The sequence below is a fragment of the Clavispora lusitaniae genome, assembly GCF_014636115.1.
Source record: "Clavispora lusitaniae strain FDAARGOS_655 chromosome Unknown tig00000187_pilon, whole genome shotgun sequence".
Lineage (NCBI taxonomy): Eukaryota > Fungi > Ascomycota > Pichiomycetes > Serinales > Metschnikowiaceae > Clavispora > Clavispora lusitaniae.
The window spans coordinates 663,516-691,204 of NW_027093980.1; the positions used below are offsets into that span (position 1 = coordinate 663,516).

General features: G+C 42.7%; 12 protein-coding genes across 12 annotated transcripts; 6 read left to right on the forward strand and 6 right to left on the reverse strand. All coding sequences in view use genetic code 12, as the record gives it.

Annotated features, from left to right (window-relative positions):
* Nucleotides 1-412: 412 nt before the first annotated feature.
* FOB63_004296 (Eukaryotic aspartyl protease family protein) lies at nt 413-1,793 on the reverse strand (the record flags this gene model as incomplete). Its single annotated transcript, XM_066102386.1, has 2 exons — nt 413-816; nt 872-1,793. The coding sequence occupies 2 exons, from the start codon at nt 1,791-1,793 to the stop codon at nt 413-415; spliced, it is 1,326 nt and encodes a 441-aa protein (XP_065958282.1).
* Nucleotides 1,794-3,075: 1,282 nt separating this feature from the next.
* Nucleotides 3,076-3,405, forward strand: FOB63_004297 (uncharacterized protein; the record flags this gene model as incomplete). Its single annotated transcript, XM_066102387.1, has 1 exon — nt 3,076-3,405. The coding sequence occupies one exon, from the start codon at nt 3,076-3,078 to the stop codon at nt 3,403-3,405; it is 330 nt and encodes a 109-aa protein (XP_065958283.1).
* A 745-nt stretch (nt 3,406-4,150) lies between these two features.
* On the forward strand, nt 4,151-4,838 carry FOB63_004298 (uncharacterized protein; the record flags this gene model as incomplete). The annotated part of the gene is made up of 2 exons (XM_002614840.2): nt 4,151-4,196; nt 4,336-4,838. 2 exons carry the CDS (start codon nt 4,151-4,153, stop codon nt 4,836-4,838), a joined length of 549 nt encoding a protein of 182 aa, XP_002614886.2.
* Nucleotides 4,839-6,574: 1,736 nt separating this feature from the next.
* Nucleotides 6,575-7,798, forward strand: FOB63_004299 (alkene reductase; the record flags this gene model as incomplete). The annotated part of the gene is made up of 1 exon (XM_002614838.2): nt 6,575-7,798. One exon carries the CDS (start codon nt 6,575-6,577, stop codon nt 7,796-7,798), a length of 1,224 nt encoding a protein of 407 aa, XP_002614884.2.
* A 2,294-nt stretch (nt 7,799-10,092) lies between these two features.
* Nucleotides 10,093-11,331, forward strand: FOB63_004300 (uncharacterized protein; the record flags this gene model as incomplete). The annotated part of the gene is made up of 1 exon (XM_002614837.2): nt 10,093-11,331. The coding sequence occupies one exon, from the start codon at nt 10,093-10,095 to the stop codon at nt 11,329-11,331; it is 1,239 nt and encodes a 412-aa protein (XP_002614883.1).
* A 640-nt stretch (nt 11,332-11,971) lies between these two features.
* On the reverse strand, nt 11,972-12,820 carry FOB63_004301 (putative integral membrane protein; the record flags this gene model as incomplete). Its single annotated transcript, XM_002614836.1, has 1 exon — nt 11,972-12,820. One exon carries the CDS (start codon nt 12,818-12,820, stop codon nt 11,972-11,974), a length of 849 nt encoding a protein of 282 aa, XP_002614882.1.
* Nucleotides 12,821-14,356: 1,536 nt separating this feature from the next.
* FOB63_004302 (uncharacterized protein) lies at nt 14,357-14,563 on the forward strand (the record flags this gene model as incomplete). Its single annotated transcript, XM_066102388.1, has 1 exon — nt 14,357-14,563. The coding sequence occupies one exon, from the start codon at nt 14,357-14,359 to the stop codon at nt 14,561-14,563; it is 207 nt and encodes a 68-aa protein (XP_065958284.1).
* Nucleotides 14,564-15,383: 820 nt separating this feature from the next.
* Nucleotides 15,384-16,250, reverse strand: FOB63_004303 (putative integral membrane protein; the record flags this gene model as incomplete). Its single annotated transcript, XM_002614835.1, has 1 exon — nt 15,384-16,250. The coding sequence occupies one exon, from the start codon at nt 16,248-16,250 to the stop codon at nt 15,384-15,386; it is 867 nt and encodes a 288-aa protein (XP_002614881.1).
* Nucleotides 16,251-18,253: 2,003 nt separating this feature from the next.
* FOB63_004304 (uncharacterized protein) lies at nt 18,254-19,240 on the reverse strand (the record flags this gene model as incomplete). Its single annotated transcript, XM_002614834.1, has 1 exon — nt 18,254-19,240. One exon carries the CDS (start codon nt 19,238-19,240, stop codon nt 18,254-18,256), a length of 987 nt encoding a protein of 328 aa, XP_002614880.1.
* Nucleotides 19,241-20,560: 1,320 nt separating this feature from the next.
* Nucleotides 20,561-21,928, forward strand: FOB63_004305 (DNA primase subunit; the record flags this gene model as incomplete). The annotated part of the gene is made up of 1 exon (XM_002614833.1): nt 20,561-21,928. One exon carries the CDS (start codon nt 20,561-20,563, stop codon nt 21,926-21,928), a length of 1,368 nt encoding a protein of 455 aa, XP_002614879.1.
* A 73-nt stretch (nt 21,929-22,001) lies between these two features.
* Nucleotides 22,002-24,719, reverse strand: FOB63_004306 (hydrolase; the record flags this gene model as incomplete). The annotated part of the gene is made up of 1 exon (XM_002614832.1): nt 22,002-24,719. One exon carries the CDS (start codon nt 24,717-24,719, stop codon nt 22,002-22,004), a length of 2,718 nt encoding a protein of 905 aa, XP_002614878.1.
* A 1,253-nt stretch (nt 24,720-25,972) lies between these two features.
* FOB63_004307 (uncharacterized protein) lies at nt 25,973-26,725 on the reverse strand (the record flags this gene model as incomplete). Its single annotated transcript, XM_002614831.1, has 1 exon — nt 25,973-26,725. The coding sequence occupies one exon, from the start codon at nt 26,723-26,725 to the stop codon at nt 25,973-25,975; it is 753 nt and encodes a 250-aa protein (XP_002614877.1).
* Nucleotides 26,726-27,689: the final 964 nt, after the last annotated feature.

The window sequence follows — 27,689 nt, forward strand, 5'->3', positions numbered from 1 at the left end:
AACCTTACACAAAAGGCTTATGGACTAAGGTGGTTTTCCATTGGGACAATGCAATTCTAAGAAGAACGGAGGCGTTCGCTCAGTCCAATCTACACTCTGACGATTGATCATAACAAAAGCCAACTGCATGTCACCTACAAGATGCTATTAGTGCCTGAATGCTGGCGAAATTGGTTTCACTTTCCCGACAGATGGATAATTTAGATCTTTCTAGACGATCGACTACACCTGATTCCACCCGTACACTAAGCGTTACAAGACATTCCCATTTTTTCTCGGCTTTGTCAATGATCATCTACTAAATACAAGGAAGGAAATAGATCTGAAGAGCTATACACTACGAATAAGCATCTGATTAAATCACTACCAAAGCATCTCTCCTGACGCCTATCTCTTTATTTCATTATTGAACCTAAAATATGATCATCGCACTAAGAAGACCAACAAAAGTGAGAGCGCCAGCCGTTTTCAGAGTTCCTGCTCCTTTAGACGAAGAACTGGCTTTTGTGCTATTACTAGCCGTCGAAGATGCAGTTGGCTTTGCCGATGTAACGGAATCAGAAGGAGTGGAAGAACTCGTTTGAGACGAATAAAATGACTCGGTGGCACTCCAGCCCAACCTTTGGCCTGTGTACATTGAGTAAGTTGGATGGGCCGTTGTTGTATAATAGAACTGCGAGTCACTGAGAATTACTGTCTTTCTTTCCAACGAGGAGTAGCTATAGTATTTCGCTGGGGTGGCCAGAGGAATGCCTGTGGACATTTCCTCGATTGTCTGGGGTTTGGATTTGGTTGCAGCTTGGGCAATAGCAATTTCTTCATTGTCATAATCCACCACGAGGTAATGGTGGTCGAAGAGTTTTCTACTGACTTGATAAGTGTCGGTGTTGTAATACTTCAAGACGCCCCAAAAAAACGCATGTTGTGGTTCCATTCTCATGAGACGTGTAAAAAAATGCAGAGTCCAACACCCGGTATTCGACACCGCTGAAATAAAAGGAGATGTACTCCGTCAGGTCCATGATCAGACAGGACACGTTGGTCAAATTGAACCCATATCTGTCCTCAAAATACGCATTCAATTGGTCATTATATTCCTGGGGAAGCCACCAAGTATTTTCTGTTATTTGGGCGTAAACTTGGCCAGATAACAGAAAATTGTAACCTGCAATACCATCCATAACGAGAGTCGGATGCTTCCAATAGGCATCCGAAGAATAATAAGAGTAATGTTTGTGCTTCACCAACGGCCCATCGTATTTTCCATGGTCAATTGCGGAAAACAACACTTCATTGGCTTCGAATTTTGGCGCACTGGTATTATGGAAAAGAGCGAATGATCTGGACTTGATATATCCCGAACTCTTCAAGGAGTCGATGGTGGAAATACCATAAGCGGAAGAATACTCATGGTCGACTAAGCAAAGACCAACCTCTATATGGTCCGCATATGCATACTTTGGGTTGTACTCTTCAAAAGAGAAATTTTGGAGCTCAAATCCGTTCACCACCACCTTTTGTTCTCCAAGTACTGGATCGTCCGTGAAAGACGTATACATATACTCCGAGTCGTTTTTTGGAAAGTTCCGACTGACATTTGCGCCATTAGTTGCATTCATGAAAGGAGGAATGAGAAGATCCGGTCCGTCGAAGCCGAAGTAAGCTACAACCGGTTGAGGAGGAGACCCGAAAGAGACACCGGAAATTTGCTTAGAGACATCTGTACTCTTGTTCAAAGACTCGGCGCAGGCCAATCTAGCCGCGATGACGGAAAGAAAAAAGGCTGCCCGCATGGAAAAGACGAAACTCTATGTGTTTAAAAGATCATTGAAACGGGAAATGCTGGTCTTTTATGGGCGTAGGCATTGACGCATGCGTGAATGATATATTCGGAGCCGCGTCTTCGTAATTATGATGTGCCAAGAAAAGAAGACCAATCACCGAATAACATTGAAATCGAGCAATGGAAAGTTTTCTGGAGTTAACGGAACTGACACATCAAAAAGATGGGAATCGGAAAGGTAGAAGAGTCAAAATTGCATTCTTCCGTGTGCTTGTGAGTGTTCTGTATGCGAGAGAAGAGTTGATCACCGGCTTACGAGATGCGTAGTTTTCTTTTTATGCACGCCGTCTGTCACTACTAGTGTCTTAATTCGGCAAAAGTTGAAGAGTCATCCTAGTCCAGTACGCGATTTGCCTTCTAAATCAGAAATACAAACTGGAAGGAACTAATACATAATAATTTTGTAGTATTGGTATATGACTTAGATACGTACATATGATTGGCACTGCATGCTTATGTGACGAATCATATTGGGTAGATTCGACGCAAGACTATATTCCCAATCGGTCCGGTTAAGGTGTTTGTTCATACATCACCATTTGCACTAACAATATTATTAAGGATTGAGTAGACATTGAAACTTGTAATCAAAAATAGAAGGTGCTAAATTGTTGTCGAACCGACAGCTGAATGAAAAATTCTTTTTCCAAAGTTTCGAATCGGTAACGGATCATGACCAGATTATTGTGTTGGCTAATGTTCATAGTTCATAGTTAGCAAGTAGTGGATTATCGAGAAAGATGCTTTGTATACATTGGTGTGTGTAGTTTAGCAAAGGAGCCTCTAGTCGAGTAACTCCTAAATTATTATGAATCTTGTCGACAAAAAATGTTGTGCAAATTTATCCATATAACATCAAGTTCACCGCACCTGTCTACATTCTGTCATTGATATAACGGACGAATATTTGTGACACTTTCTAGAAAACAAGGTTAGATAGGTATATTCAGCCGCATCTAATTCTTCAACCACCTAAAACACAATTACATGGAACGATCCCCAAAAAAAGTACAACAATAACATCAAAGGCAAGATCCAGATAAAAACATAGAAATCATGAAGAACTGAAATAAAAAAAGAAAGAGATAACGATAACTCATTCGTTTTGATTCATGCGCCCACTTACGCACGGCTCTGTCATGCATGCGAAATTGTCCGCCCCATTAACGTAGATGGAAGTATAAATACAAGTAAAGTGCCACAAATGAGAATTGAAGAAAAATTCACATAAGATGTCTCAGGAGGCTCCACCAACCAGTCCTGCTTATGTTCATTGTGGTTTCCAAGCACCAGTACCAATATGGTTGGAGACAAACCAAAGTGTTCTTTGTGACAATACAACAATATACATCCAAGTGGTGCCCAAGATGAAAACACACGGCTCGACATCTATATCTTGCAACAATGCTACTTACAAGTTAGAAGAGAACCAAAGGTACAAATGCACAGAAGATAAACTTTTTGTTGAGGTGATGAAAGACATGGTGTACAAAAGTGGAGGAGCCAAGGTGACGACTAAGACACTTTTGGTCTTTTTGTTGGGAATGAGTGCTTTGGTTTAGTAATGGGAAATGATGTTTCTGGATAATGTGATCTGGGAATGCGTGATAAGGTGTGTTCTGCATTGGGGTATGACGGTGTTATGTCTTATATTTTGTGGAGTTGTGTCAAGCTTGGGGTTATGTTTTATACTAGGAGATACGTTTTATGGTTATGTATATACTGATATGATAGCTGTTAGGTTCTGAATACAACTGGTAGTGTATTCAAGTATAACTTCTTGGCTACTGGTCAACTACAACCGGAAGCCAGGCTTCTTATAGACTTAGTAATTAGGCTTTATCTCATACGACATATCATATCGGAAAGTTATTATGACCGGGCCTGGACTAGGTTCCCCTGTATGGTCGACCTAAGACCGACAGTCTGAATGAAAATATCTTTTCCCAAAATTTCGAATCGGTAACAGAGTATGGCCAGATATTACTGTGTTGGCTAAACTTTACCTTTGCAATTCGATATGATTGAATAGTTGGCAAGAATAGGACTATGCTTTGCATACATTGGTGTGCATAGCAAGAGTCAGCCTGGTTAAACATCTATGATACTTCAAATCTTGTAGCACACAAGAATTGTTGTGCAAACCCATCCATACAACATAAATTTTACCGTAATATGTCTTAAACTTTTTTTTGTTGTAGCAGACGAACACTCGTAACCTTCTTTCGAAATGAGTGGATGACTTAACCTTATAGGCAGATTCAGCCGCATCTCATTCTTCAACCACCTACACTCAAATATTCATACATGGAAAGATCTTTAATATACAACAACATCACTAAAGGTAAGATCCGTTCAAAAACATCAAGGCTTATGAGTATTAAAATTAGAAATCATGACGATAGCACTCATTCTTTTGTATTCATGCGCCACTTATGCACGGCTCTGTCATGCATGCGAGTTTATCGGCATCATATAAAACTAGAAAAAAGTATACATACAATATAGTACAACAAGAATGACAGGACATGGACATTCACACCCGAAATCACACCCACACCCAAACTCACACCCAAACTCACACCCAAACTCACACCCAAACCCACTCCCACTCCCACTCCCACTCCCATACATATACCCACACATATACCCACACACGTCAAATTCTCATGGAAACACATCAAAAGGCCTCACTACTGTTACTTGTGGTTCCAAACCACCAGTACAAATAAGGTTGAAGACAAACCAAGGTGTTCTTTGCGACAACGAAACAATATACATCCAGGTGATACCCAAGATGAAATCACACGGCTCGACACGTATATCTTGCAACGACACTACTTACAAGTTGGAAGAGAACCAAAAGTACAGTTGTACAGAAGATGGATTATTTGTGGAAGTGATGCAAGATATGGTGTACAAAAGTGCAGGAGCCAAGGTGACCACCAAGGCACTTTTGGTCTTTTTGTTGGGAATGAGTGCTTTGGTCTTGTAATGTGACGGAAAGTTCTGATATATCTGGGAATGCGATAAAGTTGTGTTTTACATGGGCAATGTTTTCTATGATGGTGTTATGTCTTATATTTCGTGGAGTTCAGTCATGCATGGGGTTATGTTTTATACGGTGGATTATGTATTATACCAGGAGAAAAGTTTATACGATGGGGTTACGTTTATATATACTGATATTGTGCCTTTGGCTTAGGATTCTTTACTGGTTACGTACACTTTGAATTCTCGAATGGATTCGGACTTCTACTTCCGGTGGAGTCCATTTAAATTCCTAAGTATGGCTTAATGAAATGCTAGATGATAGAATTGCTATTGAGTTATAACGAGTTAAATAGTCTCTCTTGGGCATTGTTGCGAATGACGATTAGAGGAAACCTTTGATTGGCACAGGCTCTAAGCTTTAGTTCATCAAAAAGCTAGTAGGTATCATTTATGCAATGAAATTATGCCAGAATTAATCAACCAACGCTTAAGGTCCTGCCTAATGTTGGTGATATCAAGGCTATTCATAACCTTATTCGATTATAGTACCAAGATGTCTTTATGGCAGGGTGGACTTATCTTCAATTGCAGAGCTTCGATCCTATCTGAAAGCTTTCATTTAGTTCAAGCTAGCAAACTCTTCAAACTTGAAAATCTTTGTTTATGCTTCAATTATTTCCTCAACTTAACCAGATCGGCTAAAAGTAATGCTATAGTAACGTTAAGCTTTTCCATAAGTGGAATATTCCCACTTGCTCTAATTATGCTTGGATACAAAGGACCTTCGAGTTTGGAAACTAATCCCTTCTTTAATTTAGACCCAGAACCCTTCAACATGATCTTGATTCCTGTTTGTAAAGGTCAGTCATGTGGTAATTGAAAGAATCAGCCTACATGGAAATAGACTAGTCATGATAAATCTACACTGAAGCAAAAAGATCTACACCAAGTACAAAAACACCAAGAGCTTATCACCTATGATGATCCAATTTCTTGCTTACGTGATCGATTGAACGTTGTAATTAAGGCATATATTACTAAACTTACAAGCGTAGTAGCTAAATCTACAACCGCATTACTAAATTTTTAAAAGCGATAATTAAATCTTACAACCGCATTACTAAATCTTAAAAGCGATTACTAAAATGTAGTAACAAGCTGTTGGAATTACTAAAACGATTAGTAAAACCAGCCGCCGGATCCGAATACCATTGATCCTACACAATGTGAATATGAATCCAATTTGGATAATCCATTAACCTTCTTCAGAACCACAAGCACTAGACTCTATGTGGAAGAGCGAGTCTGCCTACCCTGTAATTTCTTTTTAAGCTTGGCAAAAATAAAGATCCTTCGCTTACAATGGCACAATCAATCAAGAGGCACAGACGCTAAAACTACGTATCCTGTGGATAATTTACTGTGGTTGAGTACCTGCAGCATTTTCGTCTATTTCCAGGGTCTAGGAAAAACGGAGAATTAACAAACTCCGCTCGAATGTTTTTCTAATTTTCATCAATTTTTTTCTGTTTTCCAATAGTCCTCTATTGCTAGGAGGGGCAATCATTCTGGTTTCGGCGTACTTGAGATTTCTCCGACTGCAGGACCACAGATGACAAATCAACGGATTTAACAGAATCCGAACAACAATAACAAATCATGATAGTCGGATACTTTGCACTGATAGTCTCGCTTACTTAAAGGCAAGGTAGCTTGCATTTCGAATCTGTAGCTTCAATGGTTGAAACAAAGCCCTTAAAGAACACCAAAGTGTTTGAGCCGATTCAAGTCGGCCTCCACACATTGAGCAACAGAATTGTTCATGCTCCAACCACTCGATTAAGAGCAGCAGCAAACCATGCACCTTCAGATCTCACTTACAAGTATTGTGACGACAGAACCAGGTTTGCAGGCTCATTGATGATCACAGAAGGCACTATGGTGTCTCCCAGAACGGGAATATTCAATGGCTTTCCAGGTATCTTCTCAAAGGAAAGTGTGGAGGCGTGGAAAAAAGTCTCGGACCGTATCCATGCCAATGGGTCTTTTGTGTCGATGCAACTTTGGCCTGCTGGCAGAACGGCTCAACCTGGGGCTATGAAAGAGGCTGGATACCCATTGATTGCGCCATCTGCAATTTATGTGAGCGAAGAGTCCAAAAAGGCGGCGGAAGCAGCTGGAAACCCGATACATGAGCTCACTACGCAAGAAATTGAGGACTTGGTGCAAAATGACTTTGTCCAGGCGGCCAGAAACGCCATTGCGGCCGGAATGGACTATGTGGAGCTTCATGGAGCACACGGATGTCTTGTAGACACTTTTTTCCAGGCCAGCACCAACAAAAGATCAGACAAGTATGGAGGATCGATTGAAAACAGGTCGAGATTTGCCTTGGAAATCATCGACCGGTTGATTGACGAGATCGGAGCGGAAAAAGTTGCAGTTCGGATTTCGCCATGGGCCAAATTTCAGGGCATGAGTGCCGAGGACAGTGGAGTCAGCCCAGTGGCTCAGTTTGGCCATTTTTTGGGCGAGCTCGAAAACAGAGCCAGAGCAGGAAAGAGAATTGCCTATGTCTCGGTTGTGGAGCCCAGAATCAATGGAATTATGGAGATTGCACCTGGAGACAATTATGGCGATAACTCTTTTGTAAGGTCTGTTTGGAAGGGCATAGTGATCAAGGCAGGAAATTACACCTACGATGCTCCGGAATTCAAAACGCTTTTGCAAGACGTCGATGATGGAAAGACTCTTGTTGCATTTGGAAGATATTTCACTTCAAATCCGGACTTGGTGCAAAGACTCCATGATGGGTTGGATTTGGCTCCGTACCAGAGAGATCTGTTCTACGCTACTAATAACTGGGGCTACAACACTTTTAATAAATGGGGCGAGACTGTTACATTTGACGAGAGTGAAGAGGCCAAGAGGTTTCCGGGACCAATTGAAGTCAAGGAATAAGTCTTTGAGTCTTTTAAACTAGACCATAGACTGACTTGTTCTGGTTTAGGTGAATCAAAATACGTCTTGAGAACTTCCCTAATTTAGTTTGATATTATGTTACTTCAATGTTTTACCAATAAATTCAAATCCAGTGGCTCGCTGTGTATGTGTTCCAGTAGGTCAATGTGTTGTATCGTTAGAACAAATCGGCAATCCGTTAACCAAGAGATTATGTGAGATTGAAATGCATCAATTAAACCTCCCTCTACTCATTCTGAAGATGAAAATTATACAAGTTTTGGTTCATAATCACATTTCAGATGAAAGGCGTATATTTCAGGTTTTCAGCAGAGTTTCCTCAAAGCAGCCTAAGATACAAATTTAGGCCATCCTCAAATAGAGGGATTCAAGAAAAACAACTTGGTTTTAATCTTCTTTAAGTCAATTGGTTCCATAATAATAGCTTACATCACTTCGTATACCTATTTATCATTGAAAAAGAAGCATATAAACAAAATTTTGTCATTTTGATGACCACAAGCCTAGTTTTGTGTTGAATAGACCAGGTTATTATTTATTCATCTATTGGTAAATAAGGACCTTTTAGAAGAATGTATCAGCTTTCTATTTTCTTAAGCCTTCTATGAGTCAAAAAAGAGTAGAGAATAGCAGAGTAGATGAATAATCCTCAAAGTTTGACATTCTTTACCTCTTCGGCATTGGATTGTTTATTCAGATTTGCATGTGCTGCTTTCGCCCGTTGCCTGAATAGCTATAATAACTGGTCATTTTTGTATTCGTATCAAAAACATGTTTTGATCACTAAGACTCCGTTCAAGTAAAACAATCTGCCAGTCAGGTATAACGCCTTTCTTCCACTTCGGAATCAAATTGTCAGAATTGATAACACCATATGTGTCTTCGTACTCCTCCTCTTACATGATGGCAAGCTGGACGCTTAAATCAAGAAAAAAAAAAACAAAAAAAGAAGATCAAAACGGCAAATTGATACGAAAAGATAATACTGAAATAGAAAGGGATTTCCTAGGTACATTTCCAGAAGCTAATTGTCTGTCCTTGTGCATGAATGCACATCTAAGTACCACAATGAACGACTGAAAAGAACAATTAGACCCCTACTGAAACGAGTGAGGTATCTGCGAAATAAGATATCTGCAAAATAAGATACCTGCAAAATAAGATACTTGCAAGATAAAGTTCTTAAACCTTTAAGCAGAACCAGTAAACGCCATTCTAAATACGAACATAAACTGCGCGAGAAACAATCCAGCCAATGAGGCAGGCAAAATTCTAAAAGCCACAGAAATACAATGATCCACTAGATCCAATGAAGTAACTAACAAGGTTTAAAGGAGACCCAGTCACAATTCCAAAGAACATTGGCTATTGGCATGCCAGGGAGTGCACACAAGCCAAGGCTCCAAGTCCATGAACTTGTTTTTACAAACTTTATGAAACTACTTTGATCTTGAGATTTTGTGAATGGAGTGGAGAAATTGGCATTGATGAGAATTGAATCGGATGAATAGTCTGATGAATGAGAGATGAAATGAGTAGATATAATGAGTCGCATAATCCTCCCATGTTAATGATCCCAAGTTGACTCTATTTTCTTCTGTCTTTTCTCTTCATATCTCCTTCGTTTCTTCTCTTTCTCTCTTTATCTCTCTTTTTATCTCTCTTTTTATCTCTCTTTTTATCTCTCTCCTCTTGTTAAGAATCACTTAGGGTCTACTGCATATTGACCATTAATTATTCTCCACCAGTATCAAGAAATGATGCCAACAATGCCTATTTGGTATTGAGAAGCATTGAGGAGTATTGAGTACTGAGGAGTACTGGAGTACTGGGAGTACCTATTCTCAATAGGTTTGGAGATTACTTCTGGATCCTTTGCAGAATCACTTATTTTTCTAGAATGACCCTGGAAAGATCATCCTCCTAAAACCCACCTACACGTTACCTATGCCAAGACTGTCATCACTGAAGATTACCCGTCCAAGCGACCAATTGGTTCTGCTATCAGCTGAAAGGCAGGAGTGCATAGAAGGTTCGAACAACACAAAGTTCAGAATTCGAACAACACAAAGTTCAGAATTCGAACAAATACAAGTTCAGAATGTTCGAATATTCGAACAATTCAATGGCCACTTGGTCGGTCTTGCAATGCCTACCAAAATGCATGTCTACTCGTGGTCTGTTATCGAGGAGTGCACAGAGCACACCATTCTTCTCTATCTCCTGCACGCACATCATCGCCATCGCAAACTTACTAAGCACTCTTCTTTATCATGTCAGACGAAGAATATGTGGCGGCCGGCGACATTGCCGAGGAAGTCGAGCTTGACAACGACATGGAGATGGAGCCCGAGTTTGACGAAAACGAGGTCGAAAACGAAGTTGAAATCGACGGCGAAAACGATATCGAAAACGCCGACTTGGACGACTTGGACGACACCATCGAAATCGACATGTCCAACAACCTGTGGACGTACTTTGACCAGCACAAGGACTCGGTGTTTACCGTGTTTGCGCATCCGTCCTTGCCCATGGTCGTTTCGGGCGGCGGCGACAACACAGCATACATGTGGACCACCCACACGCAGCCGCCAAGGTTTGTGGGCGAGCTTTCGGGCCACTCCGAGTCGGTCGTGGCAGGCGCCTTCAGCGGCGACGGCCTGTTTGTGGTGACCGGCGACATGGACGGCTACGTCCAGGTGCACAGGTCGTCCAAGGGCGGCCAGAAGTGGAGCCGCATTGCCCAGTTGCACGAGGTGGACGAGGTGTTGTGGGTGTGTGTGCATCCGCGGTTGCCGTACTTTGCCTTTGGCGCCCCGGACGGCCTGGTGTGGGTCTACAACGTGGACGGCCAGAGCGTGGAGCAGCAGATGCTGGGGTTTGTGCACACGATGGAGTGCAACGCGGGCGTTTTCCAGGACACGCCGTCCGAGGACGTGCTCCTGCTTGTGACGGTCGCCGAGGACGGCACGGTGGTGCAGTGGAACGGGTACACGGGGGCGGTTCTCCACAAGTGGGCGCACGACGACTTCCGCGGCGTCGACAGCCCGTGGGTGCTGTTGAAGGCGCACGAGAACGTGGTGGCCGTGGGCGGGCGCGACGGCCACTTGGCGGTGCTCAACTTGGCCACGGGCAAGGTGGTGCACCACGCGAAAACCATGGACAAGGACGACGTGGCCGAGCTTCTGATCGAGGCGTTGGCGTGGGGCCCGGGGCTCTTGGCCGTGGGGCTTGTTTCGGGCGACGTGCTTGTGTTTGACGCGGCCTTGTGGCGCCTCCGCCGAACCATCCACGTGCCGGACGCCGTCACACGCCTTGAGTTTGTGGCAGGGCTGCCTGTGCTAGTGGCGCTGTGCATGGACGGCAAGATCTACCAGTGGGACGCCCGGACGGGCGCCGAGGGCTTTGTGGGCGTGGGCCACAACATGGGCGTGCTTGACTTTGCCATTTCGCAGGACAAGATCGTCACGGCGGGCGACGAGGGCGTGTGCTTGGTGTATAAGCCAGAATGAGTAGACAATGAAGACAAAAGAAGACAAAAGAAGACAGGATGAAGACAGGATGAAGAGAAATTAGAGTAAAAGCGAGAACACACATCCCGAAAGTGACCGGTGGCCTAGGATGTCCATCGTACAGATTAGTTCCTTCTCGTCATTTAAATTAGTTCTGTTATACGAGCCGTCCTAATGTCCATAATTATGTCAAAATCCAGTAAATGATTGTATGAACCTATCAATGTTGATTGTACAATCTTGTTTTCCTTGAGTTTAAAGCAATGAGGTTTGCTTCCATCGAGTTTCTGTGATGATTTGTGGGTTCAATAGTTTTAGCCAACGTAAGTCCTTCCCATCATTCAAACAGCAAACAAATGAATTACCAAAACTTACCGTTCGACCAGGCACAATTCAAAGAGGAGGCTTAAGATCAATAAAGACAAATTTCCATTGTGCCTTCTAAGTTAGTATATTAAGATTAGCTAGCATACTAAGATCGTCGTTTTTCAAAGAACAGGGCATGCCCAAAATAATGCCGCTTTTACTGATTACTGACGTAGATTGAGGTCTTTCTTGGTTAGTAGTGTAGTTTGTAGGTCTTATTAGTTAAAAGTAGAACGAGTAACGTCCATAGCTTTTGCATGTCTACATCCCTCATTCACTTTTCCTCGTCTGAATTCAAAGCACCTTGGTTTCCACTATTGGACCACAATGTGGAAGCCAAACAGCATGAGGCCACAAATTCCATGGTGGTGCTCAAGACATATTCGTAAATAGTCAATTTGTGGGACGTTGAGTCTCCAGCCGTGTAATTTGTGGTGTCAAAGTAATTCATGGCTGCAACGTAAATGGACAAGATACCAAATACACCTCTGACCAAAAGAAATGGAGATGCACACATGACTCCAATTGTCAAGTTGTTGCGAACACCTTCTTTGACATAGACATAGAGGTTTAGGAAGACAGCTGCGATTGTCATAAAGACAAATATAGCCTGGCCTGCTGTTCGAAGGCCTCGTGAAGTTTCAATGCCTTCATGGTCCGTTCGAAGTTGCTCACTGCTCATTCCGGCCAACATAGATCCGCCTGCGATGATAAAGACATTTGCTGGAATCAACAAGAGATGGAAAATGAGTCTCCAAGAAAGCTGTTTACGGAAAAAGAATGTCCTGATTGGTGGACCCAGCGTCAAGATCCACGAAGATCCAAACTTGTGCATTTGAGCTTTGCATGTGAACCGGAAAGCAGACAATATCAATATAAGGTAGCCTTCAGCGCCCAAAACCAAGTATGCTATAAGCCATTTGTAATGGGATGGACCCAACTTGGCATACATGACACCGCAAAGCTGGCCACCAGAACGAATAATGCCGAATGCCCATAAAAAAGTGTACACTGTCAAAAAGCCTTTTCTGAACACGATACATGTCATGAAAACAGTAAAGAGGATGTATAAGGCCAAGTAGAACGATGCAGCAGCACCAAGATCGGGCGAGATAAAAGACATGAAATGGTTGACCTTAGTGTTTTCTAACGGTGCAAGACTAATGAGAAGGTTTGAACTTCTTAACGATTACAGAAAAGCTAAGTGCCTATATACCTTGTTCGAATAGATGTGGCGTAGCATGTGTGACGCAAGTCACATTTCAGATGGCCAAAAGATGGATGGCCCAAATACGAGCGGCGCTATATTGCAGATTTGAAGAGCAAGCCAGTTTTGCACCGAAGCCGATTTCATGGGCCGAAAATTTTCGTTTTCTACAAAGTTTTTTGTATGGCTTTTTCTTTTGGCAAACCGACATGAGCTCAAGTCTGTCCGATTCAGTCGATATTCTTCACTTTCAATGTTTTCCCTTCACTTCTTGACGTCAATAGCGAAAACGGAAACGTGATATCACAGCCTGGTTATGTATGGACTGCACAATGTCCTACGTCAGTTTTAGCGCTGGACGGAAACTCGTAAATAAAATGACTATAATTCACTGTACTATTACAGAGGTCCAAGGCTAATATGATACTATAAGTTTGAATTTTCTTTTCTTTTACAAAGCACCCCAATTTTCCGCTTTCAGATCCAAATACTATTATGCGGCTTAAACGTTGAATGTTCAGTGTTTTGTGCAGTAGACTCAGTTCTATACACTCTGTTGATTGAAGCTGGTAGATCAGAGACTAACGAGAGGATTCCTTAAAGGATTCCTCCACTGAGGATTTGGAGACAGGTGGCTTAGTAGCAGTAATTGGAGTGAACATTCATAAGTGACGTTTGATTGAGATTGATACATCGGGAGATGAAAGATGATCCTTAGAGAAGGGAATCCATCTCAGAGAGGATACATGATCTTATATATCCGTGAGTACAAGGTGAACCTTTTTGAAACAGAGAGGGGTACGATGTAGTTTCAGATTCTGTAAGACAACGATGAACTGTTCTGGAGTATTCTTGACGTGCATATTGCATGTAAGTAATTCTCAACATTGACGTGGATTACATATAGGATAGAGTACTCAAGATTGTAAAGTACAAAGTGCAATGGTGTAGGCTCTATGCACACCCGATTTTCTTGCTTGTAGAGATAACCAATCCAGTGGAGTCACTTATGGATAAGCTTGTATCTCATTAAGGAAAGTTAGGTTGGGCACCTTGAATAACGCTCAGCATTGATATTTAATGATCCTTGGAGAATAATCCTCTAGAGAAAATTAGTGATCTTATATACATGAGGCTTCACCTTTCAAGATGAGCGTACGGCGATAGTGAAGCCAATCAAGATTGTGGATATGGCCCTGTCGTGACATCTTCTGAGAGAGAAGAGAAATCACGGCATTGATATAATATTGTTGGCGATAACCGAATGCCTTACATATAGCATCTTCGGTGATCTAGACACTCGGTAACCCAAATCCGAGACTTGCTAGAAATTTAGAGGATGAGACGACAAGATTAAGTGACTCATGGAATTTGCCCAAGGATTCGTCCATAGTTCCATCACATTGCATAAAGATTTGGCCTCAGGTGATCGTGAGTACTCAACTTTAATGGATGAGAGACGACGAAAAGTTGGTAAGCGAACAAGAAGGCAAATTGCAAACCGAAGCGAACTTTGCAATTGCTGAAATCCATGGCATCGCTATTTTGCTCACTTTTCTCCTAAAAGGCGAGTACTTGAATGATCTGCTTAGTACACTCGCGACGGAAGCAGCTGACATTTTGGATAATGATGTGTTAGGCTCTGAATACAACTGGTAGTGTATATTCAAGCATAACTTCTTGGTTCCTGGCTTCCAACTGCAATCGGAAGCCAGGCTTCTTATAGGTTTAAGTAGGCTTTATCTCGTACGACAAAGCTATCTGGAAGTTACCATAACCGGGGTCTGGACTACCATGTTCCTCTGTATGGTCGACCTAACATGATGTCAACATGGAGCTATCGAAAGCCGTTTTGCTACGAAATATATGATATATCCATCAATGGTGGATATATACCAAAAGTATATTTTTATTCATCTTATATCCTAATTTTACCTTATATAATCTTGTAGATAGCGTGCATACACATCACTGTGGATTGTTCTCCATAAGTGGGGGTCCTTTATATGGAAGCTGTCCCCCACCTGTCTTCTATTTATAGTTGGCCGGGCTCATGCATTTCTGTTTCTTCGGCAATTGGAACATAAAAGTCCCTGCTAAAACGAATAATCTTGTATCGTGAATCTTGGTCCAGTTCCTTCTGTGCTGGGCGATCTAGCTTCTATTGTCAGAAAAAGAGGACACTGCAGGAACAACCACCAGATACAGCTGAACAATGATCGTAATAATAAACAAAATATTTTCGGGTTTAGGGGTGCATGGCCGCAGGGCTGAACTTAGGGGAATTGAAGGACCGCCAGGAATGGAGCCTGCGGCATCTTTTGACATCCCTATTGCCTAGGTAAGTCTTGTGATTGAGAGCTGAAATTTAAATTGTAGATGACGGCCTTCCTCTTTCGGCCAAGAAGACACACATACTATGCTCTCATTTGCCGAGGTCTTATATTAGACTAAACACTGTCTATAGAACGTTTCCCTATTATCTCCAATCCTCCAAATCACTCAACTCGTTTTCGTCTGGGTTTTCAAAAGCACGTTGTTCTTCTCTGTCAAACCACAAAGTGGAGGTCAAACAGCATGAAGCCACAAATTCCATGGTGGTGCTCAAGACATATTCATAAATGGTCAATTTGTGGGACATTGATCCTCCAGCAGTATAATTGCTCCTGTCGAAATAATCCATGGCCGCAACGTAAATGGATAAGATGCCAAATATGCCTCTGACCAAGAGAAATGGAGATGCACATATGACGCAAATTGTCAAGTTGTTGCGAGCACCTACTTGGACATAGACGTAAATGTTCAAGGCCACAACTGAAGCTGTCATGAAGACAAAAATAGCAAGACCAGCACAGAGAAGTCCTCTTGAAGCTTCGATACATTTATGATCCGATTGGAGCTGTTCTCTGCTCATTTTGGCCAACATAGATCCGCCTGCGATAATAAACACATTTGCTAGAACCAACAAGAGATGAAAAATAAGTCTCCAAGTAAGTTGTTTGCGGAAGAGAATTGGTGGGCCCAGCGTCAAAATCCACAAGAAACCGAACTGACGGATTTGCCCTTTGCACGTAATTTGGAAAGCAGACAATATCAACGTAAAGTACCCTTCAGCTCCCAAAAGCAAATACGCTATAAGCAATTTGTAGTGGGACAGGCCCAACTTGGCATACATGACAGCGCAAACCTGGCCGCCGGTACGGATAATGCCGAAGATCCATAAAAAAGTGTACACTGTCATAAAACCTTTCTTGCAAACGACGCCTGTCATGAAAAGAACGAAGAGGATGTACAAGGACAAGTAGAAAGATGCAGCAGCACCAAGATCTGGCAAAATAAAAGACATGAATAAGTGTTGGTGTATACTAACGATGCTTCAAGTAATGAAGAATGGACGGTGACCCAGTTGCATCGAGAAAAAGCAAGAACTTATATATATTTGAGGCGTAGCATAGTGTGTGGTATGTCTACTATTTAGAACTCCATTAGATAGGTCCAAGCGAGCGGCGATGCTTTGCAGACAGAACGGCATTCACCAAAGCTGAACTTCTGGGCCAGAAAAGTTTTTTCTGACTCCCAACTTTTGATGTCATTTTTTGGGCGCCTTTTCACTTTTCTACATCTTCTTTTTGCTCAAGTCTCTCTTTCAATTGATTGTCGCTCAATGCTCCTCTTTCTCCTATTGGCAAAATCTGAAAATGTGTTCCTGATATCACAGCCTGGTTGTGTATGGAGTGCACAATGCCATATTTGCGTTTAAGCGCTGGACCGTAGAATCTCGTAAATCTACTGTCCTAAAAATAGGGAAAGGGCCAAAAGCAATATCGTGTTGAGAACTAGAACATTCTTCTTTCCTCGAAAAGAATTGCTTTTTCCCCCAGATCCAAGCAGATTTCTGCAGCATGAATGGTGGAATGAATAAAAATCTACATTGTACATAATTGAAATAAGTGACTTAAAATTTGATGAACTCATAACGAATAGGAAGGAAAGTTCTGTTATTGAAGTGGATGAATCAAATTATGAAGCAGCTTTGTATGGCATTGAGAAATGATTTAATTTAGCAAAGGCCCCACTTCGCTTATTAGCACTTTAGCTTTGGGTGTTTGGACTAATTGAAACTGACTTGATCTGACAAGAGGAGAAATATACTGTAGCCAAATCTCGCTTGCATAGCCTTCAACTCCAAGCCAAAGAGGGTTAGAACAGGAACCAGATATGCTGGTCCGAAAAGAAAAAGAAATATCAGCCAAAAGAAAAAACTTGATCCAACGCCCCAAGTATTAATCCTAGCCATATTTCAAACATTCGTGCAATGTTTATACTCATCACTTATCTAAATTAAAGTATTTTCAAAGAAGACAGAATCCTAATCTCTTGACTCGTGACATTTTGAAGTCGCGGAAAGCAATAACTTTACTGCCTTTCCGAAACTTGGGCACAGCCTGTTGCTTTCAGGAGAGTGGATATGACTATAAGCGGTACTTTTGCTTTTATCTTCTGTCAATCACGAGGCTTTTCAGCACGATCTTTACCACTTCATTTTTGTAAGACATCACCAGGAAGCAATTAATTTAGGCTCAGTTCTTCCATGTTAGCGAGGTTTAAATGACCAGTGCAAATATTGTTTTGCAAGAAAATCCAGCGAGATAACTTATAGGTATATCTTTTGGCTGTCTGCATGGAGGATTTGCCCTTCTTAAGATCTTTGAGCTCTCAAATAATTTCATCTGAGAGTAAAAAATGCTATTCTTTCAATCATCCAAAAACGAAAAAGTTGAATACTGTTGCATTCATACTTCCCATATATTATCACCACCCAATTTAGTTCGCCTTGATACGATTATTTTCGCCAGTTTGAAGGTACCAGCAACCAAGCTTATATCAACTGGCTCGTTTCGAGATTATTTGTAATCCTACAAATGGTGTTATGTCTCTTATTAAGAATGAAGGATATTGAGGATTTGAGCTTTACTTTCAGTTGATTATGAGATCTAATCACTAGGAACAACTTACAAGTCAAATTCAGTTCAGATTTCCTTAAACTTAGCGTATTGAAATTGCTGGATGAAGAAAAACTGAGTAAACTCAACTATAAGCCCTCTAATAATTTGTAACGTTTATTTAACCTTCTACAGAAACCTTTTCAGATTGATGTTTACTGCAGCAACTCAGAAAAGTAACCGAAGTTTGGAAAGCTCTAAAATATTGAATTGAATTTTTCTTTTTGAATCACTTCCTTTGCTGTGGCTCCAAAATTTCTTTGCTATCAAGTATTTATTGGGCTATGTACTCCTATTATTCTTTTGTTTTTTTGTTTTCTATTCTATTTTTAGTCAAACGAATGCTTCAAGGAGACAGAAGTGAGACGAGTTTCTGAGACAGGATATTGTGATTTTCTTTTTTCTCTTTAGAAGAAGGACGAGCCATGAATCCCAGATTGGGATCTCTAGAAGAAGGACGAGAATTGGCTGGGCTAGAGAAGGACGAATTGTTTTTGATCTGGTATTTCCTCATGATCATTCCGTCACCTGTCTTTTCCATGCCGTAGTCCATTTTCTTCATTTTTGAGTCCATTTTCTTCATCTTGAAGTCCATTTTCTTCATCTTGAAGTCCATCTTTTTCCTTTTATAGTCCATCCTTTTCATTTGAAAGTTCATCTTCATCATCTCAAACTCCAATTTCTTTGATTCATATGCCATTCTTATTTGGAAAGCATCTTTTCTCATTTTCTCCTCAGGTTTATGAGATTTCACAATTACTTCTTTGGTGTCCTCGTTTCCGTTCTTCTCCCTGGTATCATCTGTCTTGAGATCCTCGTCCTTCTCTTCAATCTCAAAAATCTCGACCTTCTCGGCAAATCTAACCGTTTTTGGTTTTCTGCATGGTCCTGCTTGGATAATAGTAGGATTATAGGTAGGTCTCCAAAGAATAATGGACAAATTAGTCAGCTCTACTGGGATTTCAGGAGTAATTGTAGTTACTCTTTCGATATCCCGTTCGATCTCCCATTCCATTTCGTCCAAGATTTGCTCCAAGGTTTTGTCATCCTCAAAACACTCAGATTCTGGCTGTTCTGGAGCTGAGGAATCTTCTTCGACATCATCAACTTCCAGATTTTCATATTTTTCATCCTCTTCTTCGGATGATTCCTCGCCAAATCCAATTACAGTAAAAACGTTGGCGTTGACGGCAATTCTTGCAAAACTTTGCAGAAAGTCGAAGAGTTTTACTGAAACCCTTTCTTCGTTTTCGGCAGTGGAGTTTTTCTGCTTTCTCCCAACTGTGATAAACCCAGCGGTATCGATACTGTCAGCTTGAGAGTTGGATGGCATTTCTAGTTAAGGACTAAAGATTAGCTTGAAGATTTGGATATTACTGAGAAGATTAAAGGAACTTGTCAGAATAGTTCTCAGAGTTATCTTTCTGAGAATCCTAAAAAGTATAAGAAGGCTATTAAAATTTGAGAGCTTAAAGGAAAGAGATTTGGGTACTTCGATATGTGGTCAGATCTAGCCTTTTGATAGAAGGGAGATGTAACTGTGAAAAAGAAGTGAAGAAGAAAGAAAATCAGATTCAAGAGCGAAACAGGCCCTTTTTATACCATTTCTAGAGAAAGTTGATTTTGAGATTTTTGGTATGGAATGCAAGTTTTCTGGTCTGCTATTTCCTTTTTGGGCATGTTTTCTCAAGATTTATGATATGCCATGTCTTTTTAGTATGCTCTCATAGTTAAGGCTAGCATACCAACATGCGCACAAAACGGAGATTATGCAAGACCACTTAATCTCAGCCAGAACGAGAATATCGAAAATGTCGAAAAGAGATCTTCAAATTCACCATCAATAGAATTTTAATAGTTAAATTATAATTATAATTTATGTTAAGTGTACTTCAAAAGTAAATAGAGATGAACCGAACAGCTAAACGAAAGTTGCAGATATCGAAGTTACCCTGTTTTTCAATGATTAATTAACCATGCCTCACTTAATTGAGCTTCTATTTCAAGCTAAGCATGACACATTTCTTTACATAATTGACTTGTGGATGAAGCGAGCTGAATTCTGTGGGAAGAACATGAAACGTCGAAATTCCATGAATGTAGCTCTGATTATGCCATTGCAGATTTGTCTGAGCAGGTTGAACAGAATTGGTTGCTAGATGTAATTTGCGTTAAGGCTGATTCTTCCTTAGTCAACAGAACTATTATCAAGTAGAAGTGGGTTTCCTTCTTCAGTAGAAATTGATGCATTTGCTTTTGGTATTAAAGATTCAATCAGTGATGGACTACCACTAACATGCACAATACAGTACTGTCGCCAATGTTCAAAAAACATCCTGAGCCATAAAATTCAAAATGCAAAAGAAATAAAAAGGTAAAATTATATAAAAGTTATAAAGAACCGAAACCACATACCTCACTTCTCATCTCAACAAACGCGCATCTTCAATCGCAGATATTGCCTACAATAAATCCATTCCTTACAAAAACTCGAAAAAAAAAAATTAAAAGAGAAACTTAAAAATGTAAACAGCCCTTCCACCTCTATCCCCTAAAGTAATTCAGTCGGTATAGATATATAAAATTCTTGATCACGTGACTACTTCACCTACGCGTCTCAAGATCGCTTTTATGAAAAGTCCAAAACCACTATATGACCTCTGAAGAAAATACTGCAACGCCTCCTGAGCAAAAAGGGAAAGGCCGCCCTTCGTCGGCGGACATGCTTTTCTACTACGACCGACTTCTTCCTTTCAAAAGCATTTTCCAGTGGTTGAGCCATTCGCCCAAAGCCACAAAAGACTTCACCATGAGAGAATTCGCCTACGAGTTTCGGCTGGGGGCGTACCAACGGTACAATTCTTACGCGTCGGCAGAAGAGTTCAAAAAGGCTGTTGTTGCGGCAAATCCCACGCGTTTCGAAGTGGGAGCCGTCTACTCGGTGAATCCCAAGGAAAGAAAGAACTTGCCCAAAAGTGCCATGCGGCCTCTTTCCAAAGAGTTGGTGTTCGACATTGATTTGACCGACTACGACGAGATCAGAACGTGCTGCTCGAAAACAGACATTTGCACCAAATGCTGGAAATTTATCCAGGTGGCCACGAAAATCATTCTGGCCGCGTTGAAAGACGACTTTGGTTTTGACCACATGGTGTGGGTGTTCTCGGGAAGAAGAGGTGCACATTGCTGGATCAGTGATGAGAGAGCTCGCCACCTAGACGAGTCGGCCCGTAAAGCCGTTGTCGAGTATCTCGACGTACTTGGGTCTAGAACACAGAAAATGGGCCGCACGCAGCTCGGGTTGCGGAAACCGTACCATCCGCACGTGGAGCGGTCGTTTGAGATCCTCAAGCAGCACTTCCCGGCGGTGATTTTGGACGAACAAAACCCGTGGTGCACGGACGGAAACAGTCTGGAAGAGGAATGGAATCTGGTGGAGGCTCTCCTTGCGTTTCTCCCCGAGCAGAGTCTCCGCAATGCGTTGCGTACGAAATGGAAAGAGCAGAAGAGTGTCTCGACGTCGCGAGCCAAGTGGGAAGACATTAACGCCGTGGCGCAGAAAGTGCTCAAAAACCAGATCCAGGTGAGCCAGCTCACGGACGCCAAAAAGGAAATCATCTTCTACTACATGTATCCGCGGTTGGATCTCGAGGTGTCGAAGCAAATGATCCACTTGTTGAAGTCGCCGTTTTGCATCCACCCTGGAACAGGAAATGTGTGTGTTCCATTCGACCCAGAACACAATTTGTCAGGCAATCCCGATGACGACACGTACGGCTTCAATCCAATGACGGCGCCCAACTTGTCGCAGTTGCAGAACGAGATCGATACATGGGAAGCGAAAAGAGTCGATCGAGGTTCAAGCCAGCCACTAGACGAATCGGATTCTCCGGCCCGAATTGCGGACTTTGAAAAAACAAGCTTGAAGCCGTACATTGACTATTTTGCTACTTTTGTTAGTGGGCTTATCAAAGAGGAGTTGCGGTCGACCAAACGTGGTGCCGACTCGTTAGACTTTTAAAGACATAAGATTCGAAGGACTTATTTCCAAAAACTTCTACAAGTCAAAAACATGTCCTTGGTTTTCTAATTAACTATGCAACCAGCCCCACGGAAGAACGTCTGCTGCTGCTGGAAGGTGCAATGTCCTCAATTCTCCCGCTGCTATTCTTGATGATGAGAGACTCGTCGGCCCGCGAAGAATCTATTGTTCCGTCCTCCTCCTGGTGAAACCACTCCAAGTACTCAAGTCGCTCATTGTACAACACATGGCCAGACGTCAAATGGATGTCGCTATAGTTGAGGTAGGGGTAGTGCCATTTGGGCACAAATACCACAGTGGGGAGCTTATCGCGTTTTTTACCATCGAAATTGAGAGTCAATGTAAACTTTGACGACTTGAGATCAAACTCGGCGAACTTGACGTGGCCAACGGTGGCTATCAAATATGGCCGAATCACAGCGCTGGGCGCACGAACCCCATCTGGCGACGGATAGCACTTCTTCAAATGGCGATATCGAAGGTCGTCGCTTGAGAGGCTGATCAAAGTCGAACTGTCAGTTAGGCTGGCCGTGGATTCTGCGTCTTGCAATTCGGATTTATCCTGCGACTCTCCAAAGGCCAACTTCAATGCATTGTCAACTAAGCGTTTTCTTCTGTAGCTCAACTTGGCCTTTAACACCAGCTGATAGCCGTCAGTTTCACGAAGCAGACGAAAGGATTTGAGCGAAGGAGTGACGCTGCTTCTTCGGCTCGATCTGCTTGGCAGTGCGTCTTCATCGTCAAACATCAAATCTCTATCCTCGGGCGACCAGAAGGAAAAATCCTCGTTGTTCCAGCGGTCGCCCCATTTGTGCGAGTTGATGCTGGTGTAGCACCAGAAAGTGTGGTGCATATTCAGCGCTTCCAACGCAACGGAAATGGCATCTAGCGCCGAAGTCTGCAACTGGTAGCGGCCGTTTTCGTAGGCCTTCTTGTTGTCCATGTCAAAGGGCATTCCGGTTTCGGACATGAGAACAGGGATGTTGCCGAGATACTCTCTTCCCTCGCGGACGATTTCGACAAACTGTTTTTTGATGCAGTTACGGATGGCCCGTTCGCCAAACACAATGCCCAAGACCGGGTTATAGTAGCGGCCGCGCATGATGCCCAACGTGTCGACATTATAGTGGTAATTCCAAGTCTTGAACATCAACGACATTCCGTCGTAGTAATGCGGACAGTAGATTGTCTTTTCGTCGATGATGGACCGCAGATCGTCCACCAATTTGGGCGGGAGCTCAAGCACCGGAGGCTGAATAAGCACAAACGCCCCAGGACACACGGAACGCACCATTTTCTTGTGTCGCATGTAGAAGTCGACGAAGAAGTTGTTGATGAAAAAGTCCCTGTCGATCACCAGCGGGAGCCGTTCATCAACAGTTTTGAACGAAAGCCGCGGCGAAACCTCGCTGAAGTAGTACGGCTTGCGCAACCGGCAATGGTTTTGAACAAACTCCATCCTCGCCGCCTGCGACAGGTTACACACCTTGCTCCACTCGTGTTCGCGCCACTTCCAGATGCCTGCGGCCAAGAAAATACACCCGTCGGGCCAGCCTTGGCGAGTCCAGCCGTACTTTTTGTCGCAGGCGTCTCGTTCTTCGACCAGCATCCACGCCCGCTGGCCGCGTGGGTCGACGAGCTTTTTCCCTTCTCTCTGCGGCCCAGTGACAGAGATCTTGTAGGTGTCGACGTTGACCGGAAGGCCCATGCCCAACAAAAAGCTTTCATAAACCGTTGGGGTGGTATCTAAACGGAGCTGCTGGTGATCTGGAAGCGCATTCAAGTCCGGGTGGCCCACCAAGCCCGGGTTGGGCTCGTTGAGCAGCTCAAAGCCGAAAAGCGAGCCGCACTCGACCATTTCGGGTACTCCAGCCACCACGGCGCGCCAAAGATGGTCCAAAGCGCCAAAAAGGCGGTCCTGCAAGTACGTCTGGATGCTGACGCCGTTGATTTGCAAGTGCGGGAAGTACGTCTCGCCGGCAAAGAAGAGCGTGAACATGGTCAACAGCGCCAAACGGCAGTAGTTGGTGGTCCAGAGCATTTTCGGGTAGCAGTCCAGGTCGCTGGGCAGAGACGCAAACCGCGGCGAGTTGTGGAGCATGGCGGCCTCTGTAGCATCGAAGCGGGTCGGCTCGAGCCCCGCCGCATAGAGCGTCCACATGGGAGCGCCGCTGCCGCCGCAGAAACGGCTCCACACGTCCTGGTGGCACTCCAAAAACACGTACAAGCCGCCCACGCGGTGCGCCACGCGGAGAATCTCCACCGTATATGCCACAAACGCGTCGTCGTAGACGCCAGGCCCCGCATGTTCAAGGGCTTCCCACGTCACGAGGTACCGGATGGTGTTGTAGCCCCACGACTTGATGCGGCGGAAATGCGCCTCGGCGTCGTCCAAGGCAAACGGCCGGCCCACAAACAGAACGCTGTCGCCGTCGAAAAACACATTCTGCGTCATGGAACAGTCGCCGTCGGCAGAAGTTAGTGCCGGCGCAACCGGAAGCTTCATGGCGCCGTCCAAGTTGATTCCCTTGAGCAAACGCGTGCGGCCGCTTGCATCCACCAACTCGCCATGTTCCACGCGGAGCGGCTCGCAGGGCAAAATGCTGTCGCTGTCGTTTTCACACGCCGAAATGGCGCCTTTGCCGTATTCTTTGCGGAGACTTCGGGCGTTGGTCGACACGGGCGCCAGGCAGTAGAGACTCACGCGGTCGAGAATGGCGTCGGACGCCGCCGTGCGGGCTTTTCTGATGGCATCCACGACAAAAGACATGGCAGAAGAAACATTTGGGTCGTGGGCCCATGTGAGAATGGTGGGCCGGGTCCCCGCAACTTGGCACGTGACCTCGCCAGTGCCCAAAGTTCGCTTTTGCGGGCAGACCGGCCGCCTGGGATAGCCTATTCTATCTGCTGCCTTGGTATGCTATGGAGGCGGGAGAAAAGTGCCATGCTGTTGGCGGCGGTGGGGTCTGTGGTGCACGGGTGTGTTGATCTGGTATGTGTGGTGCACGGGTGTGAATATGGGGTAGGCATTTCTTATCGAGAAGCATAATTGAAGAAATTAATAAAAGAAACTTAATTAAAGAAACTTAATTAAAGAAACTTAAAAGAAACTTAAATAAAAGAAACTTAATCGAACGAAACGAATTAATCAAGAGTAATCGAAACTTAATTGAAGTTTATTAGTCTACCATGCCAAGACTAGAAACTTGACAGATTGTTTAGTATCTGTTGTGTATGCACGCCGCTTATCTCTGAACGGGCATCTCCGAACACACTGACAGGCCAGATAAATATGCTTTACCATGAAGAAATATGCTACAATAGTCATTAAGAGAAGACATCTCAAACTGTAATACTGATGAGAATATAATATAATCCTACAATACTATTGAGAAGATAAATTTCACTGCTTACTACTCATTAGAACCTAATACAATTATGAGAAAATATCTCATACTACAATACTGACTATGAATAATCCACTTGTTATGATTCATAAATCTCCGCTAATAGGAATGGTTGCTTTTTTTTTTTTTTTCTTTTTGAATACTGTTCCTTCAAGGAACACTACCACTCATTCACAGAGACTTTTCACCGGCTAGAATTGACTTGACAGACAACAGGCCAAGCTGAACATTGCCAGTCGAGATTTCTTCAAGAACTAGAAGTTGCTCGAAAAGTGAATTCCGAAGAATGAAGTTGGCCCTGAGAAACGCCATTTGCTCTTCAATCGAAACCATATGGAGAATACACAATTAGTGGACAAAAGCAAATTTGTAATTGATAGAACCACGTTTGCTACTTTGCGTAGCATGTGTCTATTTTTTCTTTTGCATGACCTATATTATTTTTGTATGTTTAGTTTAGATCTACAGGAACCAAAACTTATGGAATGTGCATGAGTATTCAGTGTGACCAAACTGATCAGGAACGACTTTCCTGTTGTAATTGTAACAGAGCTAGTGTTACTGTTACATATTGAGTAGAGTATGTATTAGGTATGTAATATCTATTTTGTTTGAATTAAAGAGGGACGATCAATCTTTGAAGACTCTCGAATTCAGAAGCAACCTTTGCTTTAGCCAAAGCGATGTTTGAGTCTCTAGAAGAAGGACGAGGTAATACTCCAGCAGGAGGAAGATTCTTTCTTACTTGTATCTTGAAAGCTCTTTTCTTCATTTTGTAGTCCATTTTCTTTATCTCGAGGTCCATCTGCTTCATCTTGAGATCCATCTGCTTCATCTTAAGATCCGTCTTCTTCATCTTTAAGTCTAATTTTTTCATCTTTAGGTCCATGTTTTCCATCTTCTTCTTCATATTTGCCTTCGCGTTTGATTCTGCGGGCATTTGGGTTTCCTTTTCTTCTTCCTCTGGTTCATTTGGTTCTAATTCTATGATTTCAACATTCATAGCGAACCTAACCTTTCTTTCTACCTTGGGAACAGATACTTCCACTTCACTAAGAGAGTAGAGAGGCTTCCAGCAAATCAAGACCTTTTCTTCGGTTGAGATTTCCTTATTTTGGCCGACTTTTTCAGCTTCAAGGAAAGTCTCCTTTTTCTCTTTAGTTGGCTCGTCGTTGCCAAATCCAATTACGGAGAATACATTAGTTGAAGCCGCAATTTTGGCACAGCTCTTGTTAGAAAAGCTGAGTTTTCTAGTGCTGACTTGAATTCCCTTTCTCAGAGAATTCATTTTGCGTCTTCTAGCAACGGTAATGAACCCTTCAGAGTCGGGATATTCTTTGCCTTTGGCAAAATAAAATGGAGAGTCCATTTCTACGAGTGTGGATTGAGATCTGGAGGTAAATTGAAGATCTAAGTAAGATTTGTTTCAGAATCAATTAGAGATCTGAAGAACCTGAGAGTTGAGGGTGCTTTGAGAGTTTTTATAAGAGCTGGTTCAGTTCAGTATTAGGTGTTTCTGTCTTTGAGAACAACGAAGAAGTTGATTGAGGTGAAGAAGAAAATACGTATTCGAGGGAAATTGGTCTTAATTTATACCCCAGAGAGAGATGGTTAGATTTCACTTTTTTGTTATGGAAAATAAGATTTATGGTCTGCTATTGCCGATTTGGGCCATAGATTGCAAGATTTGTGGTCAGCCGCACATTTTCTGTATGCTGTCATAGTTTAGAACGAGCATACAGAAAAAAAAAGATTGCAAAAAACAAACTTTTCACCGTAAACAGCTTTGGCACAATTGGCTAAACAGGTTAAGGTGGCTTCAATCGTTTAGATTTCAGTTTTCAAATTTACGTCCCCACTTTTCGGAATTGCTTCAAACTTTCGAATTGAATATTCATACTTATTGCAGTAACTCTGTATTGGTCCGCGATTGGCTAGATGAGTGTATTTTTAAATGTGATAGAATTTTGATGAAAACGGTGCTTTTGCGTGAAGCGAATTTCTGTCGCTTATATGGCATCACCAATCTTCTAAAGTGTTACTACATAACTCAATTGTTTCTGGTAGTTTCTGTTTCTTGCTCCATTGCTTATATCTGCTTGAAGACCAAAATCTTGTCTAAGTCTCATACTGAGCACTCAAGCGTGCTTTGGCTCTGTTATGTATATATTCTTTTGCTTGCAAAGGCATCATCTTCCAATTTGAAATCTTTCCCCAGAGCCAGTACTTCCAAGGAGAATAACAAGTGCTTTCAAAGCACCACCCATGACCATCATGCCAGCCTTCACCTGGGTATTCACCCTCAGACAATTCGTCGTCGCCGATGTCTCTCG